Below are 22,427 nucleotides of genomic sequence, written 5' to 3' on the forward strand. Positions count from 1 at the left end.
ATGAAGAATTGGCAACGGTATATGAGATCTCGAACGCAAAGTTGAGTGCGACATCACATGTTGAATGTCGCCATGTAGCATTTAAGAAGTATTGCTATTGAGCTTCTAAAACATTGTATTTGACTCTTTATTTTAACTCAACTTTTTGAGTCCCCGTGACTAAGGCCTAAAGTGCAATTAAAGATGTGTTCTCTTTTGTTACAAATTTATCATTATAAGAAAAGTCCCTTTAAATCCCTCCTTTGTTTCCCTCATCAACGCATATATCTAAGATCAGTATTGTTGTGGAATTGTTCGGGAAGACAATCAACGCAGCAAGAACGTAAAAGAAAAGAACACGGAGGCGATTTACGTGGTTCGGATTTTTCAATCCTACATCCACGGTGCAGAAACAATCAATTTTATTTCACTATGAACACTCAAGAACTTTACAATTACAATTGAGAACACTCAACACTAGAAGAAGTGTATAGCCTACAAATCTATCAAGATTGTTATAATTCCTCACTCTCAACTAGTTTACAGTAATGGAAATTCTTAAGCTTCAACTCAACAACTAACCTAAGTATTTAAACAAAAGAAATAGCAGTTGAGAAGATTTGAGCTACGCGCCGACTTCTGGAATGAAGGAACAAATCCGTTGGATTTGTTGTAACTAACCTAAAACTGAACTCCCTTAACTCTTGCATATTTGCTAACTGATCCCTCAGCTATAGACTAAACACCCGCGCGTTTACCAGTCAGAGGACTCGAAGACACCAGAGGAAACAATATGCCAGCGGAGTCAAAGTCAGAGAACTCATGCCAGAGGAATCGAATGCCCGAATGCCAGAGCAGCGAAGTCACATCACCAGAGAACTCAGGTTCAGAGAACTCAAGTCCAGAGCCGTGCAAAGCATCACCAGAGAAATCAAATCCAGAGCAGCGAAATCTCCATTCCGCTGGTGACCCATTTCTCTGGCGAGACCAGAGAAACCGTGTAGACTAATTGTATGTAGATACTTTACTCACAATTCTCCACCTTATCTAATACAATTAGAATACACCGAACTACCTGCAAGAATTAGACAAACAACTTGCTCTCCTCGAGAGAGCTCATACCAATCAAAGAACAACACTTTTGGAACTTAACAGTTGGTAATGCTTTAGTAAGCACATCTGCAGTCGCAGCAAAGATGGAGGGAGAATGGAGGGAGGTGAGAAGGAGAAACGCAACTCCAAAGCGTGCGACGGCGGGAGCCCAGTTCAACACCAAGCTCAACGGTGGCCGTCCAGATATGACGAACATTGCGGAGGTTGACACCTTCTTTTTCACCAATTTCCCAGAAGGAACTTGGTTCGACTCGCTGAGCAGAAGCTTTAATAAGATTGGTAAGGTTATTGATCTTTTTTGCCCCAAGAAGAGAGACTCTAGAGGAAAACCCTTCGGTTTCGTTCGGTTTGAGAAGGGCCAAGACAAGGAAAGACTTCTCGAAGATTTGAATAATACCTGGTTTGGGAGTTACAAAATTAGAGCATACATCCCAAGGTTCGATAGACCTTCTGCAGGCGGAGGGAAGGTGCTAAAGGACTTTGGAAAACAAGATGGTGTCATGGAGAAGACTGTTCTCGCTGAAAAAGGAAAAAAGAGGAGCTCTTTCTACATACCCCCTAGAATGAGGGAGAATGGAAAATCTTATGCGGAAGTCATTGATGGAAAATCCAAACCCCCGCATCCTCCCGCTGATGAGGTTTTAGGTTTCCAATCAAATGAGGAGGACACGAATTGGCTCAAGCAAGCCTTTACGGGATTCGTCAAATCAGAGTTTGCATGGGAAGATATTGAAGAAGAAATTAACAGTGAATGCTCCCCTCTTTTAAAGGTTTCCACTTTGGGGGGAAATATGGTACTGATTCAAAGCAGGAACCTCTCGCCGGTCAGCGAACTTCTGAAGGAGATGGACGAATGAAGCAGCTTTTGGTTCGACTGGATCAGACCATGGAGGTATATCGACGTCTGCGCTCAGAGGTCTGTTTGGACCAAATGGCTGGGAGTTCCCTTGCAGGCATGGAACAATAGGTTTTTCGAATCTGTAGGGGCTCGACAGGGAATGGTTTTGAAGGTTCATGATTTAACAAAAAACAAAGAACGTCTGGACGCAGCCTATATCCAAATCTCTACTGGTCTCTCTTCCCTGAACAAAGTTTTGGAGTGCTTGATCGACGGAGCACATTTTAAAATCCGTATCGAGGAAGTTTCCGATCACCTCCTCCAGGAAATTTCCAACATCCTAGAAGAGACCTCCGAGTCTGAAGTTTTTTCGGAAGAAGAGGAAGAATTGGGCGTCTCTGTTTTTCCGGCTAAAGCTCAGATTCACGACAGCAAGGAATCTCCCGGCGGCGTCTCTTCTGGCCAAAGATCGGTTCAGATGGCCCATCCGTCCTCCCCCAATGGGTTTTCAGACGTTTCAGTTCCCGAGACGGATTGCATGCGGGCAGGTAACCAACAATCATTCGGGTCCAAGGTCCAAGAAACCCCCTATTAACGGTTACGCTGACACCTTGTACGAGGAGGCGCCATCTACAGGTGGCTCTCGCTCGGTTCCCAATGACAACCCTACTGCCTCGCCACATGTCCAACTAGTTGAGCCGAGTTCTTCAAGCCCAAACTTTGAAGTTGAGCCCACAAAGCTCTCCTCGGACGGGCCCCTAAAACCTTTTGTTTGTTCTAAAACTGGAGAAGACTCTCAGCCCATCAATGTTGGGCCGGATACAACCCATCTTCCCTCCGAGACTGCTTTACGTTCACCTAGCCCAACAGGAGTGGGAGCACTTGGGAGTAGACAAGAAAAGAAGGGGTGTAGACAAGCGACTCAAAAAAAGAAAATAAGAGGGGAGATCTCGATCAAATTGGGGCTGAATCGATTTCTGCATAAAAAAGGTAAGAAAATCTCCTCTAAATTCGGCTCTACAAGAATTGGAGAAGACAATGGAAAGGAGAATCAGGAGCTCCCCGAAGCAGAAGAGGAAATCCCGCTGGGAAACGGGGATCGGCCCCCAAGATTAGATTTGTTGGCTCCAATTTCAGTCTGCCCTTCTCAAAATCTTGATGAAGCCTTACAAATTTGGAAGTTCGGGAAGGAGCTCGGGCTACAGAGCAATCAGGAAGATTTAGCTATGGCAAAAGAAATCGCCGGTATTGAAGACGCAAAAAGGGCTCAGGAGACATCTAACCAAGGTTACCAATGAAAGTCTTGTCCTATAATATAAGAGAGCTGGGGAGCAAGTTAAAAAAAAGGGAGATCAGGGAAACAATCCAGAGCAAGGGAGTTGATGTTTGCTTCATTCAAGAAACAAAATTGGGGAATGGAGGCGACCTCGATCTTAAATCTTTGTGGGGCTTGGATAATCTTGGACATGCTGACCGAAAAGCTGAAGGGAGATCGGGAGGGATTCTCACTCTTTGGAATCCGTTGAAATTCACATGTTCCAGCCAGTGGGAAGTCGAAGGAGCTGTCTTCGTGAACGGTAGATGGAATTCAGGTAACATTGACTGTGTTTTGATTAATGTTTATGCGCCTCAAGCTTTTAATGTCAAAGAAAATCTGTGGGATGTTATTGGAGGGGTGGTGGAGCAGAATCGGGATTGTTGCATTTGTATTGCAGGTGATTTCAATTCAGTCAGGTTGGAGGCAGAAAGAGTGGGCAGGGGAATGCACTTCTCACGCAGAGATATTAAGACTTTCGACAACTTCATCAGAACTAATGAACTGGAAGACATTAGGCTGGCGGGTAGGTACTTCACTTGGTACCAACCACAGGGCTTTTGCAAATCAAAGCTTGATAGGTTTCTGGTTAATGAGAAATGGCTGGAGAAGTGGCCCAACACTTTAGCAAGGGGCTTGGCGAGAACGATCTCGGATCATTGCCCGATCGTGTTGGAAACAAAAGAGGTGGAGTGGGGTCCGAAGCCTTTCCGATTCATCAACGCGTGGACTAACCATCCAGACTTTGAGAAAGTAGTGAGGGAATCTTGGCAAAAAAATGGTATTTCGGGTTGGAGTTGCTTTGTCTTTAAAGAAAAATTGAAAAGACTGAAGGAGGATCTTAAGTCCTGGAACAAATCACACTTTGGTATGATTGAGGACAATATTTCGGGTCTAAAAGCTGATATATCCAAGTGGGATGCAATTGACGATGCTTTGGGGCTAGAGGAAAGCGAAATCTCGAAAAGAAATGAATCGGTGGCCAACTTGCTGATACAACTAAAGAATAGAGACATTCTGCTTTCTCAAAAAGCCAGAGTCGGATGGCTGAAGGAAGGGGATATTAATAGCGGGCTCTACCATAAAGCAATAAGGGGCAGAAGGATTAGGAACGGTTTCTCTGGTCTTTTTGTCAACGATAGATGGGTGGATGAGCCCTATGAAGTTAAAAAAGCTGTGAGAGATCATTTTGCAGCTCAGTTTAGACAAAGCTCTGGCCTCCGACCCTCTCTCCCTGATGATTTTTTCCAGAAAAAAATCCCGGTGGATTCAAGGGAGTGGCTCGAATCACAATTTTCTGAAGCTGAGATCAAAGCGGCGGTGTGGGAATGTGACAGCAATAAAAGTCCCGGCCCCGATGGTTTTAATTTCCACTTTCTGAAAAGTTGTTGGAACATCATCAAGGACGATCTCCGAGAGGTGTTCAAAGAGTTTCACAAAAACGGAAAGCTGGCCCGAGGTTGCAACCCTTCGTTCATCGTGCTTATCCCTAAGAAAGTGACGGCAGCCGAGTTGAAAGACTACCGGCCAATATCTCTCATCAATTGCCTCTACAAAGTTATAGCTAAACTCTTGGCTTCAAGGATGAAGCAGGTGATGCACTTTTTGATCTCAGACTGCCAAACTGCCTTTTTGGAAGGGAGGTTTATTCTCGATGGTGTGGTGGCGCTTAATGAGATCATTGAAGATGCGAAAAGGAGAAAGAAAGGCATCACCCTCTTCAAGGTGGACTTTGCTAAGGCGTATGATACTGTTAACTGGTCTTTTCTTGACTCTTTGCTTGACAAAATGAATTTTAGCCCCAAATGGAGAAGATGGATTTCAGGGTGTATCAGTTCAGCTTCGGCTAATGTGTTGGTGAACGGAAGCCCCTCGGGAGAGTTTAAGCTTGAGAGGGGACTGAGACAAGGCGATCCACTCTCACCTTTCCTTTTCCTTATAGTTGCTGAAGGTCTGAATCTGCTTATTGAAAGAGCTAAGTCCAAAGGTCTAGTGGAACCAGTCAAGGTGGGTAACAACGGCTTCAACATATCACATCTGCAATATGCAGATGATACGATGCTTGTGGCGTCAGATAAAAAAGAGAACGCTTGGGCTTTCAAAAGCATCCTTAAGCTTTTTGAATTGTTATCAGGGCTAAAGGTTAATTTTGACAAAAGCTGTTTCTTCGGGGTGGGAATTGACAAGGAAATTATTGTAGAAACAGCGGCGCAAATCAACTGCAATGTCGGGGTGCTGCCCACCAATTACCTTGGAGTTCCGATTGGGTCTCGCTTCTCTCGCACAACGGATTGGACCTTCGTGGTGGATAAGATTAAGAAGAAGATCGAGAAATGGAAAGATCGAAAGCTTTCCTTTGCAGGAAGGGTCACCTTAGCGAGATCAGTGCTGTCATCTCTTCCGATATTTCTTCTTTCCTTTTCTCTCCTCCCAAAGAAAACCTTGGCCGAGATTAGATCGCTGATTTGTAAGTTCATTTGGGGTGGAAGAGTTGAGGAGGCTAGGAAGATTCATTGGGTCAAGTGGGAGACACTTTGTGCAGATTTCGAAGAAGGGGGGTTCGGCCTTAAAGATCTGGATAGCTTCAACAAAGCTCTTATGAGTAAATGGATTTGGAGATTCTTAACTGAGAAAGAAACCTTTTGGGTTAAAGTGGTCAGGAACTGCAAGGGAGATATTGAATGGGACGAAGAAGGTTTTCGAATCAAAGGGAACAGGGGCAAGAGACCGAGCTGGTGGAATAGGGTGCTGGAGCTGAGCAGAGGGGTGAGGGGGACTTGGTTCAGAGAAAATCTGGAAAACCAACTCGGGGACAGAGAGACGATTTCCTTTTGGCATAATAATTGGGCTGGGGATAAGGCACTGAAGCAGCTCTTCCCAAGACTATTTCGTCTGAGTAACAATAAAGAAGGGACAATCAGTAGCATGGGGGAGTGGATTGACGGGGTGTGGGTCTGGTCTTTGAATTGGATCCGAGGCTTACGCGCGAGAGATGAAGAACAGGTGTCCTTCCTCAAAGCGCATATCAATAACTTTGCCTTGGTGGCTGGGAGAAACGATGAGTGGAAATGGAAAGCAAACTCCAATGGTGAGTTCACAGTTAAAACGGCGTACAGAGCTATTAGGAAGGCAGCTGCTTCGAACGAGACTGGGGGAAAAAAACTTGAGTTCTCTCTCATTTGGAACACTCCGGCAGCACACAAAGCTAAAACAACGGCGTGGAGAGTGTTGATGGGAAGAATGGCAACATGTGAAAATTTGCTGAAAAGGAACGTTATCATTCCGACCCAAGATATCACATGTGTACTCTGTCAAGAGAAGACCGAAGACTCAAATCACCTTTTCTTCTCCTGTCAAAAAACAACAGAAGTATGGTATGATCTCCTTTTGTGGAATGGGAAATCGGCAGCTTTACATTCAAGTGCGAGCAAGCATCTGATGGGCTTCTGCAATATCGGTCACAAGAAGGATATTCTTTCTCTGACTGGTATTTGGATTTGTACTGTCTGGTGCATTTGGAAAAAAAGGAACGAGGTTCGGTTCAACCATGGTAAGTGGAGCAGGGATGGAGTAACAGCTGAGATCAAGTCACACATTTGGAGTTGGAAGCAGGTGTTCTCTAAGTATGGGAGCTCAGCTGATCTTTCCTTCAGAGATTGGTTCAAAGCTGTTTCTCTTGCAAACTGATGTTGGGCTCGGTTCTGTCTAATCCCTCTTGTCCTTTTTTTTTCGGTCTCTCTGTGGGCTGTTGTTTTCCTTTATTGTGGGGGGTACTCCTGGTACCTTTCCATTGATTAATAAAATTCCCTTTTCCGATCAAAAAAAAAAAGTAAGCACATCTGCAGCATTATCATCAGTTGAAACTTTCTTGACTACCACATCACCTTTTTCCACCAAATCTCTCACAAAATGAAATTTAACATCTATATGTTTAGACCTCTCATGAAAAGATTGATGTTTAACGAGATGAATGGCACTTTGATTATCACAAAGAATAGAGACAACCTGTTGATTAATGCCTAACTCAGATAGCATACCTTTCAGCCATATACCTTCTTTCACTGCTTCTGTAACAGCAATAAATTCAGCTTCTGTAGTGGAAAGAGCTACCACAGATTGTAGTGTAGATTTCCAGCTCACTGCTGTTCTATAAAGTGTAAATACATATCCAGATTGGGACTTCCTTGTATCTGTACTTCCTGCATAACCCGAGTCAGTAAAGCCAACTAAAACTTGTTCTAAATTAGTGGCTCCACCTTGAAACATAATTCCTTTATTAACAGTTGCTTTCAAGTATCTTAATACTCCTTTTAAAGCATCCCAGTGTGCCTTACATGTACCTGCTTACAAGACTTACAGCATAAGCCAAATCAGGCCGAGTACAAAGCATAGAATACATGATGCTTCCTACCAAATTTGCATAAAGAATAACACTCGTGTCTTTAATTTCTTCAATAGTAACAGGACATTGCTTATTAGACAATTGAATATGTTGAGCTATAGGAACCTGAGCAACTTTTGCTTCATTCATATTGAATTTTAACAAAACTTTCTTCAAGTAATCAGATTGAACAAGCATAAGTTTCATATTTTTCCTATCTCGCTTGATATCCATACCAAGAATTCTTCTAGCAGTCCCTAGATCTTTCATATCAAATTCAGCACTCAGTGATTGCTTTACTTTATCAATCTCATAACTAGAACTACTAGCAATAAGCATATCATCAACATACAAGAGTAAGTAAACAACCACAGACTCAGCAACTTCTTTCAAGTATACACATCTATCATGCAATGTTCTCTTGAAACCTATACTTATCATGAATTCATCAAACCTTTTATTCCACTGTCTTGGACTTTGCTTCAGTCCATACAAAGACTTTTTCAAGAGACATACCTGACCTTCACAGCCAGCTACTTCAAATCCCTCTGGTTGATTCATGTATATAGTTTCCTCTAACTCACCATTTAGAAAAGCTGTTTTAACATCCATCTGTTGCAATTCTAAATCTAGGTGTGCAGTTAGAGCAAGTATAAGTCTAATAGAGCAGTGTTTAACAACAGGAGAAAAGATTTCATTAAAGTCTATACCTTCTTGCTGAGAGAAACCTCTAGCAACTAACCTTGCTTTATACCTAATTACCTCAATGCCTTTGTGAACCTCCACCTTTTTCTTGTATAACCATCTACATGTTACACATTTCTGGTTCTTAGGTCTGTCCACCAAGATCCAAGTCTTATTTTTCAATAAAGACTCTATTTCCTCCTCCATAGCTTTGATCCATTGCTTGCTTTCAGAGCACTGAATTGCTTCTTTATAAGACCTAGGCTCTCTGTAATTTACCTCTTCAGCTGCTGAGAAAGCAAAACTAACTTGATCTGCTTCAGAGTATCTGGCTGGAGGTTTGATTACTCTTCTAGCTCTGTCTCTCGCTAGATGATACTCACTGAGGTCCTCAGTATTAGCCTGTTGTTGATCATCTTCTTCCTGTTTTATACCTGTCACTTCTGATATTCTAGACACTTTATCATTAATAGGAGTGTTATCACTAGTCTTATCAGTATTTACTTCAACTCCTCTACCAGTAAACTCAGTAGTAGATTGCTCCTTAAGAGGCATTATGTTTTCTTTAAACACTACATCTCTACTGACTAGGAGTTTTTCCTTTCCAGATTCTATGCACCAGAGCCTATACCCTTTAACCCTTGTTGGATATCCCACCATAACACATTTCAATGCTCGGGGTTCCAACTTATCCTGCCTAACATGCATATATGCTAAGCATCCAAATTTCCTCAAGTTTGAGTAATCTGCAGCCCTACCAGTCCACAGTTCTTCAGGGGTTTTAAAATCAATAGCACTAGAAGGGCATCTATTTATAAGATAAGCAGCAGTGGTAACTGCTTCTCCCCAAAATTTAGGTGGCAAACATGAGCTAGAGAGCATACACCTAACTCTCTCAAGGAGAGTTCTATTCATTCTCTCTACAACCCCATTCTGTTGAGGATTTCCAGGTACTGATTTATGTCTTTTAATTCCCCTATCCTTACAAAATTCTTCAAATTTTCCAGAGGTGAATTCTAAGCCATTATCAGTCCTTAAACATTTCAATTTACATCCCTTTTCATTCTCAACAGCACTACACCACTCAACAAATTTATCAAAGGCATCAGACTTGTGTTTTAAAATGTAAACCCAGACTTTCCTAGAGAAATCATCTATTAGAGACATGAAATATACACCTCCACCTATAGTGGTGGTTTTGGATGGACCCCACAGATCACAATGAACATATTGAATAGGTGCAGATGAAACATGTTTGCCAACAGGATATGGGAGTTTCTTGCTTTTACTTAATTCACATGCATCACAAGTGTTCAGTTTTTCATCAGCAGATAAACTCAGTATACCCTGTTTCTTTAGTTCAATTAACCCTTTTTCACTAACATGCCCCAGTCTCTCATGCCACAATTCAATATCACAAGTAGAGGCAATTTCAGACTCACCAACAATAGTTTCAGCAACTAAATGATACAAAGTCTGTTTTCTGGTTCCTTTCAACACAATTTTATCTTCCTTTAAAACATATATATCATTAACACATGATTTAAACTCATAGCCTTTCATTTGTAGTGATCCAAGGGATATCAAATTCCTTTTTAGACTAGGAATATATCTAACTTCAGTTAGGAGCCTTACAGAATTATCATGTAGCTTTAACTTGATTGAACCAATGCCTCTGACAGGGCAGACTTGGTTGTTCCCCAAAACTACAGATCCCAGGTCCTTCATCTGCAAATCAACAAACCAATTCAAGTTAGGACACATATGGAAAGAACACCCTGAATCTAATATCCAACTATTCTTAGTTTTAGAAGATGTGATGTTTAAAGCTTCAGCTTCTTGGATATTTTCAGCAAGGTCGGCAGTGTCTGATGAGCCTTTTTGAGCTTGTTTTCTTTTCCAGCTGTAGCAGTCTTTCTTGATATGCCCTGGTTTCTTGCAGAAGTGGCACTTCTTGGTTTCCTTCTCATCATCCTCCTTCTTCCCTGATCCTCCCTTCTTTTCTTTGAAGGGCTTCTTGAATTTTGCTTTGTTGAACTTTGCTTTGACATTGAGGCTTTCACTTACGGTTTCTTGCCTGCCATCAGATGCCTTTTGCAACTCCCTAGATTTCAAGGCATTCATGACTTCATCCAGGGAGATAGCAGTTTCCCTCCCATACAGCATGGCATCCCTCATGTTGTCATAGGATTTGGGCAGGGCACTCAGGAGCTGGATTGCCTTGTCTTCATCTTCTAGCTTTACATCAATATCAGCCAAATCATCAACGACTTTATTGAATTCATCCAGTTGATCAGATAGATTCTTCTCCTCTGAAACTATGAAGGAATACAACCTCTTCTTCAAGAAGAGCCGATTTGCCAGAGACTTAGTCATGTAAAGACTCTCCAGTTTAACCCATACTGCAGCTGCAGTGTCTTCTTTTGACACTTCTCTCAGCACTTTATCTCCCAGATGTAGGATGATAGTGCTATGAGCCTTCTTTTGCATTTCAGCGAACTTCGCCTTCCCATCTCCTTCTTTAGGTGCCTTTTCTTGAGTCAGAACATCATCAAGGCCCTGTTGAATGAGAACGGCCCTCATCTTCATTCTCCACAGGGAGAAATCATTCTTCCCTGTGAATTTCTCGGTGTCGAATTTAGCAATCGACATTTGGTAGTGAAAAGAATGGCGATTCCTCCGCCGATCAAGAACTCCACCGAATCAGACTTCCTCCGTTTCAAAACTCGAACAGTTGGTGTGCATCGATCTTCCGCTTCCCACAGACGGCGCCACTTGTTGTGGAATTGTTCGGGAAGACAATCAACGCAGCAAGAACGTAAAAAAAAAGAACACGGAGGCGATTTACGTGGTTCGGATTTTTCAATCCTACATCCACGGTGCAGAAACAATCAATTCTATTTCACTATGAACACTCAAGAACTTTACAATTACAATTGAGAACACTCAACACTAGAAGAAGTGTATAGCCTACAAATCTATCAAGATTGCTATAATTCCTCACTCTCAACTAGTTTACAGTAATGGAAATTCTTAAGCTTCAACTCAACAACTAACCTAAGTATTTAAACAAAAGAAATAGCAGTTGAGAAGATTTGAGCTACGCGCCGACTTCTGGAATGAAGGAACAAATCCGTTGGATTTGTTGTAACTAACCTAAAACTGAACTCCCTTAACTCTTGCATATTTGCTAACTGATCCCTCAGCTATAGACTAAACACCCGCGCGTTTACCAGTCAGAGGACTCGAAGACACCAGAGGAAACAATATGCCAGCGGAGTCAAAGTCAGAGAACTCATGCCAGAGGAATCGAATGCCCGAATGCCAGAGCAGCGAAGTCACATCACCAGAGAACTCAGGTTCAGAGAACTAAGTCCAGAGCCGTGCAAAGCATCACCAGAGAAATCAAATCTAGAGCAGCGAAATCTCCATTCCGCTGGTGACCCATTTCTCTGGCGAGACCAGAGAAACCGTGTAGACTAATTGTATGTAGATACTTTACTCACAAGTATTAATCTCCACAATATTAGAAAGAAAAAAAAATCCAAAATATTTCAATATTTATAATAAATTAAGTTTGTCAAGCCTCTTCCACAGAAAATGGAAATGTATTCCATGTAACCAAAAATAACTACATTCTTATAGACAATACTTGTAAGAAACCGCAGCCAAATGCATCAAAATCTTCATGGACTGCTGAAGAATCACATATTTTCTATTTTCAGTATCAGAAATGCCAAAATAATTTACAGTTTTAGACCCATTACAGTGTATGGTTTTCTTTGCTTCTTTCACCATTTCATATTCTTCGTTGTGTTTACTTAAACATCCATATTAAGCTCATTTGCTTCAAGCACTCGTCTTTCTGCATGTGTTGCTTTGCCTATACATGTTCAGAGAGAGAGAGAGCTAATTTATGTTAATAAAATGATAATAAATGCAACCAAAAAGTGTATTCACATGAATGTGGTTTACTAACTTTACCTCCTTAAATTGGCTTCATGCAGAAAATTGGCCTCACAACAACCATCCAAGGATCATGACTCTTCTCCAAATAATCACTGCAGACAGTTCCGGAAGAATCGGACTCCCTGTTCCCAACATTATCATGATCAAATATAGAACTTGAGGACGTAGTATCACTCACTCACGAAAATTGGCATAGTTGAGTACCTGCAGTGCAAAAACAATGTCTGCTCCGTCAACCTTTAATGTCACTCTTCTCAGCTTATCTTCTCGTGATTGTCCAAGTTTAAGAATTCCCTGCAATTTGAAATGTTTTATTTCCATGAGAATAAGAACATATGTAATACTCAGACATTGTCATGTAGATGTTTGTGTTTGCATGGTCATGAATAACATGTTTTACCTGGTCATCTAGCACCCTGCACATACTTGAAAGTTCCAATATGCCAACTGGAGGGATCGAAGTCGATTTACAAACATCCACGTAATATTTATTTAACTGCAGCAATATAAAGAGTGGCATACCAACGTCAGAAAGGTTAATACTGGTTCAAAAAATTGGTGGAAACTTGAAAGCATACTTCTCCGAGAGTTGTGTCCTTCTTTCCCCCTCGAAAAAGCTTCACAGCTGAGCAGAGTATGATCTGGGAAAATAGCTTTCATTATAAAAGCATATGGATATATAAAGAAAAGTATAAATTGTTCATTACTCATAAGACTGGTGATTAATTTGAATCAAAAGCTTGGACGAGGATTGACTTTGGATCGAACTATTTAACTACATAATGTTATGCCATCATGAAAAATCCCACCATATTGCAAACCTATCCTACCTGTTGATGTTGGGGCAGAGATATAATTGTGTCTACTACTGGCGATTTATACACCTTTGATAATGCAGCAGCAACATGATCTATTCTTACCTGCAAAAGTTCCCAAACCTTTAAAAAGACATAATTGAAATCTTCAAAGTGCATATATGAAATGAAGAGAGGTTTCACAACAGATGTTAAAACACTTTCACAATAGAACATTGTGGGAAGAAATGAGTAAACTAACTATATAATATAATGTTTCTCGTATTACTTACTTGATAAGACATAGTATCATTTCCAGCAGGCTTTTGTTGATCTTCAGTCCCATCTAATGATGATAACATAGAGTCGCCTATTAGCATTTCAATCGCACTCCTGAAAAAACACATTGAACAGTTCTTGTTATGGCAGTTCAGTGGGGACTTAAGCAACACATGGTCTTAATAGTAACCTAATACATTTTCCTAAGGGGCCTAAAATTATGGCATCTCTGTGCAACTGCTCTGGTTTGGAGTCAGTTGAACCTAACATACAAATAGGTATGCAAACATAAGTGTAAAAATATCAACCTGCACACTGCAAGAGCCTTTCTCATATCTCCGGATGCTGCAGCAACTTTCTGCAGAAGTAGAAGAACATCATTCCGAATATTTGTAAGACATGTCAACCTGACCCTTATTAAACACCAGTAAAGGAGCAAGAAATCTGAAGAGAGACTTTAAAAGAGAACCACATGTTTTAATGTTCCAGAAGAAAAGAAATTGAGCTTACCCTGGCACAAAGTTCCAGTGCTTGTGGCTGGAAAACGGTATAGGGAAGTGCCTGTCAAAAGTGCAGTTATGTTAGAGTGCATTATATTTATCCAAGCAAAACAAATTCTAAACTATGCCATCTCAGAGACTACTCCTTTAGATGCATTGTTGATGAGAAGATAGAACGTTCTTTCTATATTTAATTTTCTTTAACCTTCCATTTTCTTTCTATGCTATTCTTTTTATTTGCTTAGATGTGCTTAAAATTAGAGTATGCGAAGAAATGATTAGCAGAATAAAGTAAACAAGAGCCTTCAATCTTTTTTATCCCAGTAGGTCAACAAATGTCTTAGATTTGCATTCAGCGTTCAAAAGTATGTCATGGTAAAAGCTGGAAAATTAAAGGCTTACCCTTAGTCTTTCTTGAAGAATATTGATGATTTGATCTTTGGAGTAGGCACAAAAGGTTATGACCATAGGTTTACCTAGAAAACATATAATACATCAACCAAAAGCTGGGATATTTATGACAACTCTATAGAAAGTACATTCAAAAGAGAGAGGAAACTGCGCTAAGAAGCATAACACTGATTACTAATAAAGAGCACAGGCAAAAATTCACATGTAAGCTAAATCTGACATGAAGTATGTTCTCAAAGAATGAGGTTAGAAGAATTGAGAATGTGAGAAATCAGTAAACTCGATGTACGTAATACCGCAGAAATCCCTTTAGATTGCATTTCGATTGAAGGATTGTAGATCAATTTGATAGCATTGGTGGTTGTTTCCCTAGTAGATTGAAATTCACTAGTTTCATTTTGAATATTTCTTTGACAGATTTGGGTGGTGGATTTCAAGTACATAATACATTCATGTCAAATCCTTGAATTTTCAAACTCCACAAGCTTGAGACAACTTTGGGAGGAAAGCAAACAACAATGAGTGTTTTCAAGAACAAGAACATTCTTGTCTTACAATCTGGTTGGAAAATAATTCAGTAGATCCTCATAATTACATGATTTAGGACTACAACCTCCCACTGAGGAGAGAATTAATAAACAAAAAACAAATGCAGCCAAAATGAATGTAATTAGCAGATACTATAAATGGGCTGATTAAAAACAAGCACTCACAATTTAAAGATTGCAGTTTTGGGATAAACCTGTCGGCCAAGTCAATAGCATTAGCAACCCCTGCATACACAAGATAAAGAGATTAAAACCAACTCTCAGGGTGAATAACTTTATAACTTCAACCTTTTAAGATCTGTTTAATATACCTAGCAAAATACACCGGGAGAAAGGCATAGTTGTTAGCATGAAAAGATCATGAAGCACAGCTCGATCTTTGGTAATCAAATAATCTAGCTCATCAGCTATAACCAATCTGTAACCATTATTGAAGTATTGAGTGAGTTAAAAACAATACAATTCCAAAAACTTGAATTTTTCTCCTACTTAATGGCAACTAGAGACTTACAGAACCAAGAAATAAGCTGTACAAATGGGAACTATCATGCCTTAAGCTTAAGAAACAAGAAAATTGGCCATGCACTCACATCATCTTCATGCCAGGTGTCTGTTGAGAATACAAGTTTTGAATCTGCTGCAAAGATGATGTAGAACAACTAGATTTCTTCCCAGAATGATTTTGCTCGCGAATCTATAAGAGCAAGGTGTTAATACTCTGGGGTCCTGTTTTGAATTCACAAATACATAGCATCAACATACCTTGCTAAAAATCTCATTCATGTTTGCAAGAGAAGTGCAATTGATGGATAATATATCTGGAGGCTGTACACCTTCCTGGATCCCACAGAAAATAAAATGTAAGTGACTGTTAACAAGATGAATCTAATGACTCAAGCTCAAATTCGTTCCCTAATCAAGATCAAAGGAAAAATCTGATTGGGTTTCCTAATTCATGAAACTAACAATTTTTTAATTGGAAAGTCACATTTAATTGTCAGCCTGGACTCAAATTTTTACTTGGCAACCCAAAATTCAGATAGACATAGAATTGATGGCATTAGTGAATTATAGAATCGTAAGTTAACCATTGGATGATTGACAAAGAAATAATGAAACTGAGCAAATATATTACAAAATGAATATCATGCTATCCAAATATGCTATGTGAATAAGAAAAACCAAATTTAGATGCAGCAAGGATGAATACCCCATTTGCCCACTCGACAAGCATCTTTTTTACTTTTTCCATCGACAATGTCTTCCCAGTTCCCGGGCACCCACACACATACAGACTTCCAGCCTTCTCTTCCTTGACGCATTTCTTGCAGAAATCCAAGATCCGGCTCTGCTCATTTTCGCGGCAAACAACATTCATTGGGGCAGTTGATACATGCAATGCCTCATTAACAGCTCTTAGTTGCGTCTCCTCTACAAGCAAATACTGAATCATGTAAGAACTAACCAATTCGAAACAAATCATGCATAATCATACCTGAAACACCTATATACGTACTTATAAAATAACCCTCTTCTAATAATTAACACTAACCTCTTGGATCCCAAGTCTGTCTCTCGACAAAATCCTCAGATAATCGCTTCTTCTGAGGCGATCCACCCAAATGCAATGATGATTTCAGGCATTTTCGGATTACCTGTCGTAATTGGTGAAAATCCGAAGTGGAGTAAAATTTAAGACTAACTGAACATATTTGACATCGAGATCATCTTAAAAACAGCTAATATACCAGCATTGAAAAATACTATTGGTTTAAAAACAAAATATAACATCTCCCATCAAATTACAAAATCCGGACAACTGATAAATAACAATATAACATCGAGATTTATAGAGTGAGAGAGCTCACATCAATCTTCGGGGAACTATTAGGGCTGTCTTCTTTGCACAACCGAGGAGATTTACGCAGCGGCGATCCGATTGCAGCATCCGACTCGGATCTCAGACGGTTCTTCCTAGGAGTAACGGCAACTCTGGTCTCAGAGGCCGGATCTGACGACGGAGATTGACGGCGAGCTACGAAGGCGGGCATATCTGTTTTGGGATTGCTACCTGAAGCTGTAAAAGTGGGAAAAGGTTGAAGAAATTGAGAGTGCAGCTGTTGGATTGAGTATACAAATGCTTAATACGGCGGGAAATGAGTGCAATGGCGGGAAAGCATTAGAATTACGGGGCAGGTGTCTCGGGGTCCGAACCGAGTAGGTTGGGTAGGATATTGGTTTAATTGGAATTTTTAGGTCAATATCCAATTAGATTATAAACAAAAATATCATGAATTAGTAATCATATTAATTAAAAGCATGAAATATTTGGACAATAATGAAAATGTCTCGATAATCATTTTCCGACTTTGGAATGTGGATGTGGCTCAAATGTCACATGAATTTTATGTGAAATTTTGACTCAGTTAATTTAAAAATGAAGTAGTTTTCACGTCAGTGGAAAGTACAAAATCTTAAAATATGAGAGAGAATATGAAAGTTGGGATGAGGGTCCGGAGAATTTTTTATTTTCAGTTTCTTAAAATTCTTATTTTAATGACATGAAGTCCTATACATTTTGAAATTAATAGTAAATCGAAATTTCACATACATTTCATATGGCACCGACATTTGGAGCCAAAAAATGACCCATATATATTTTGTTATTTTATAGTTTATGCTTTTAATCAATGTCATCATTAATTCAATACTTTATAAATCACGATTTGAGTCCCCAAATCCTAGATTTATAACTTAAATATTCATCAATTAAGTAGAACAGATGAAAGCAAACATAAATATAAACCATCAAATCAAACTACAAAGTAAAAGGAAAATATAATTTTTACAAATCAAGCGTAAATCGTTCTTCTCTAAGCAATTATACATAATCAAAGTGTTTTAATTAGGGTGCTTTTCATATGAAAAGTGAAAGGAAATTACCGGTGATAATTGTCGTATATATATGAAGGATTACATTTAAAAATATGTAGAAAATTAAGTGAAAAACCGCCTCGATCAGTCTCAATTGGGAGGCATTCTTCATTGACCGAAGCTACTACCTCAATATCGCACAAATAAACTTTTCTGGTCAGTAAAGGCTAAGATCAACTGCGGCTAACAAGGGCTATTGTCATCTTCATGCTCAAATATTACACCCCCAGTCAGCCTACGCTCATTGTCAGATAGAGTTAATTTAATTTCATATCCTCTTCTTCATACATTTAATGACTTCGTCTTATTCTTAACTATTTTTCATGTTTTGATATTAATCTCATTCATTTTAAGCTCAAGTACTTGGAGAACGACAATCCACAAACTAAACTTGACAAAAGAATAAAAGTATCAATAGGAATATGATCATGAGAAAGATAATAAGACTTAGCTAGTCAGTTTGCCTAAAATAAAAAACTTAGCTGTCAGCAAAATAGGACTACATTGGAAGCTTTATTTCTTCTTGCATTTTCTGAATTTGTTTATTCATCTCACCAATTTCTTTTTATTGTGATATATATTACTAGTCCAACTATGTAAGCCTTAATTTAAAGAATTTTCCCTTTTGTGTCAACTCCGAAGAAGGAGATAATTTTTGCTATTAGCGAAAATTGATGGATTCTGAACTTTTCAAGGTATGTCCTTTCTACTCAATATATATAGAACTACATATGTCTAAAACAGTACATAATTATGTGCATGGCTTTTATAGTCTAAACATTAATATATCTATGTATTAAATCATCCAACCATTTTATAAATCTTTGCATTATTATTTTAATTTCCTCGGAACACAATGTTTGCACATACATATCTAGTGCTAAAGCAAACAAACCGAAGCAAAGAGAAGTGAGCATGATTGAGGGAGATCAAAATGCGTGCTCAAAATTTTGCGGATCAACATCGTCATCGACTATATCAGCAACGGTGATGGGGCTGAAAAAGAAGAGATCGCGGAGAGTATAGGGCTCGACAGCGGCCCGTGGCCCGTCCCATAGAGCTTGAGCAAACTGTTGATGAATCCTTTGTGTTGGATGAAAAGAATCCCACCAAACGTAGCCGTCGGTATCGTCGCACAGATCGTAAGCCGTCATCTTCTTCATTCCTCCACAGCTGAATATTCCCCCAAATGGCCCTGATCCGCAGCAAGCATTTTCCCCCTCTTTGAAACCTTTCATGCATGCATGATCGTGCATCGTCATACATTAATTAAATTACTGTGAGGTGTAATTAAAATGTCATTAGTTGTGCATGATTTACCGTAGTTGGAGGGACTGTTGATCCGATCGAGAAGCCAAGTGTAGAAATGGGAGTTGCTATACTTGAAATCTTTGAGAATGTATTCGAGATTTTTGAGGACAGTTGTGAGGGCATTGTTATGTGCCAAGGCAAGTGAATTAGCTTCTTCGAAACACCCTCCTTCGCCTCTTGGATTAATAGCTCTCATTACCGGCAAACACCCTAATGGGGATAGCCCCAAAAACCCAAATTTCCGACCACCTTTCTTGTACACTTCCTAATTAAACAAAGCCTCGTTTATATTTTTGGATCCATGATTAGTATATAAATCAATCTACATTTCAAAGTATAAGAAATTAACCTTTCGAGACTTGATATTATTTAAAAGTACTGGGCCGGGTTCGGCTCTTTAGTAAGAAGTCGAAAATTGATTTTTCAAGATTGGGCTGAAACCCAATCCTCCTTCAAAACCGAGTCGAACCGGATCTTTTCTAACACCTCTAACACACCTTATCAAATTATTTGAAAAATATAAATTAAGATAATATTTATGGACTTACTTGTATTGTCGATGTCAAATTTCCTACAACCATCCCGACATATTGTTCGGGATGGTAGAGTTGTTGCATGATAGGGTTCCCAAGATAGCCCCCCAAATAATCGTTGCTTCCGATGCTAAAAAAATAAACTGCATTCGATATGACTTCTTCTGCTTCGGAAGCTCCCAATTTCGCCGTCAAACGCTGCTCCACTTGTTCGAAATATTTCAATTGCGTCTTTAGATCAATTGCCTATAATCATGACACATACACACACATATGTCATTAATTATCAAAATTGTAGTAAAAAACATTTACTCCCTCCGTCCACGAAATGAATACACATATTTCCTTTTTCGTCCGTCCACGAAATGAGTACCCATTTCCCTTTTTGGCAAATGTACCTCACACATCTCTTTAATTAATATACTCAAAAAGTGGGATCCTTAAACTATTTACACTACACTCCATACATTTCTTAAAACCCGTGCCGTCCACAAATGGGTACTCATTTCGTGGACGGAGGGAGTATTTATTTACCTGTCCCTCGTTTGTAGTAGAAAGAATTCCACCTCCGCCAGATGCAAAGTTAATGCCATGGCTAAGATCATCAGATGCAGATGGATCCAAGAATGGTGGAATCACAGGCAGCTCAGCATATTCAGCTGTATATATATGTACACTACAAAATGAATAATGATCAAATAAATTAAACAATATAGATTTATATATGCGCAAGTATAACCTAAGTAATCTACGACGACGCGGCCGTCGGAGAAGCGCCCTGTGGGGCCCCCAAAGAGGCCGTTCCGACCGTAAGGGTCGTAGTTAGCTTTGTTTTCCGGTATGGTGTCGATGAAATTATTGTTTCCGGCATCGACGGATGAGTCTCCAAATATGAAAAACGCAGTAGTGTGTTTATCTGGTGCAGCACCAACTCCAGATAAGATCGCCGCTACTAGCCACACAAGAATCGCCATCTTTGCTGCTTTTAGTTCAGACTCACGAAAATACTTAAATACTAACACTAACATAAGATTAAGGAGTGAAGGCGTTTCCACCAATGCAAATCCTGCACATCATTGATTGGGACTAGTTCTATTCATCCTCTTTTTTAATACGTAGCCGTCTTGGAAAAGTTATCCATACTTTGAAATTTTCAGCACCAACGACACTATCTAATTCGTCCATTAGATTTCAGTCTGCAGAGTTTGGATAATAAAATAATGGTCGATATAGTTAATTAGGAGTAGAGCATTTTCTTGTTGATTATGCAAATTAATTAGTAGATTATGCGTGGGGAAGTATAGTCATCGGGCTTCAAATAGTTGCAACTTTTATGGGGTCCTAGATGTGGAACTCTTCAGATTCTATAACTATATAGCAATTCAATACATGATTATATATATATATATATATATGGGAGGGCTAGAATAAAAACACTCTTAAGTGTATAAAATATAAATGATTTTCAGCCCTAAGATCATCAAGATCTACGGTTGATTCGTAACCCTTTTGGATGAATTCGTGGTACTGGGTTCGAATCTCAAAGGTAGCAAAAATTTATTTTTCACAATTCGTAACCATGTTGGATGAATTCGTAACCCTGTTGGATAAAATTCGTACATTAAAAAACGTTTATATTTATATTTTAAGAAGTGTTATATATATATATATATATATATATATATATAGGGGGCGGTTATTCAATAAACCACCCTTATTTTAAGAATTACGAACCAACAAAAATGCATGAATTTTATGTATAACACGCATGAATAAACTGTATAAAGGCATGCATTGCGAAAAATAATTTTTTGCTACCTTTGGGATTCGAATTCAGGACCATGAATTTATCCAACAAGGTGATGAATTAACCGTAGATCTTGAGGATCTAAGGGCTGAAAATGATTCCTAATTTATATTTTAAGAAGCGTTCTTATTTTAGCCTTCCCCTATATATATATATATATATATATATGGGGGGCGGTTATTCAATAAACCACCCTTATTTTAAGAATTACGAACCAACAAAAATGCATGAATTTTATGTATAACACGCATGAATAAACTGTATAAAGGCATGAATTGCGAAAAATAATTTTTTGCTACCTTTGGGATTCGAACTCAGGACCATGAATTTATCCAACAAGGTGATGAATCAACCGTAGATCTTGATGATCTAAGGGCTGAAAATGGTTCCTAATTTATATTTTAAGAATCGTTCTTATTTTAGCCTTCCCCTATATATATATATATATATATATATATATATATATATATATATATATATATATATGCAGAAGGTATTATCACTTGTAGTGCTTTTGTAAAGGGAATTACCATATTAAAAAGGGGTATTAGATTGTAAATATTCGATTTTTTTTCATTTTTTGATTTTGCGTCCCAATTTTAAAAATTGTCTATAAATATTTGAATTTTGTATTTTTTTTTTCTAATTTTGTACCCGATGAATTTTTACCTCAACTCATTGCTGACATGACAACCGGATTGAGAGAAAAGTTTGAAGTGCATAATAAAGTCGATAAATTTGTTGTCAATATGGAATTAAGGATATGTAATTATATGTTTTGGGATGTCAATTTTGCTACAATATCAGCAACGATTTGAGAATAAAAATTCATCGGGTGCAAAATTAGAAAAAATACAAAATTTGTTATAAACTAGAGAGAAGCGAGAGAATCAATTAGAGAATACAAATGAAGTTGTATCTGAAGCTCACAACACACCCATATTTATAGGTGTTAAACCAAGTGTGAACGTCCGGTGTGAACGTTCACACACGTCCGGTGTGAACGGAGGACAGTCAACTCCGGTGGCTTG

The 22,427-nt window shown here is 39.0% G+C and overlaps 2 protein-coding genes across 2 annotated transcripts; both read right to left on the reverse strand.

Annotated features, from left to right (window-relative positions):
- Positions 1–11,843: 11,843 nt before the first annotated feature.
- LOC130988132 (cell division control protein 6 homolog B-like) lies at positions 11,844–16,929 on the reverse strand. Its single transcript, XM_057911908.1, has 17 exons — positions 16,680–16,929; positions 16,364–16,466; positions 16,022–16,242; positions 15,574–15,648; positions 15,402–15,505; positions 15,123–15,229; positions 14,977–15,036; positions 14,255–14,328; positions 13,863–13,913; positions 13,661–13,710; positions 13,367–13,466; positions 13,110–13,199; positions 12,858–12,920; positions 12,680–12,775; positions 12,484–12,573; positions 12,295–12,401; positions 11,844–12,193 (listed from the first exon to the last, which is right to left on the reverse strand). Exons 1-16 carry the CDS (start codon positions 16,860–16,862, stop codon positions 12,369–12,371), a joined length of 1,500 nt encoding a protein of 499 aa, XP_057767891.1. The 5' UTR covers positions 16,863–16,929; the 3' UTR covers positions 11,844–12,193; positions 12,295–12,368.
- Positions 16,930–18,539: 1,610 nt separating this feature from the next.
- Positions 18,540–20,744, reverse strand: LOC130988143 (GDSL esterase/lipase 5-like). The gene is made up of 5 exons (XM_057911919.1): positions 20,329–20,744; positions 20,124–20,248; positions 19,605–19,835; positions 19,066–19,321; positions 18,540–18,976 (listed from the first exon to the last, which is right to left on the reverse strand). The coding sequence occupies exons 1-5, from the start codon at positions 20,615–20,617 to the stop codon at positions 18,675–18,677; spliced, it is 1,203 nt and encodes a 400-aa protein (XP_057767902.1). The 5' UTR covers positions 20,618–20,744; the 3' UTR covers positions 18,540–18,674.
- Positions 20,745–22,427: the final 1,683 nt, after the last annotated feature.

This window comes from Salvia miltiorrhiza, chromosome 1, assembly GCF_028751815.1.
Source record: "Salvia miltiorrhiza cultivar Shanhuang (shh) chromosome 1, IMPLAD_Smil_shh, whole genome shotgun sequence".
Lineage (NCBI taxonomy): Eukaryota > Viridiplantae > Streptophyta > Magnoliopsida > Lamiales > Lamiaceae > Salvia > Salvia miltiorrhiza.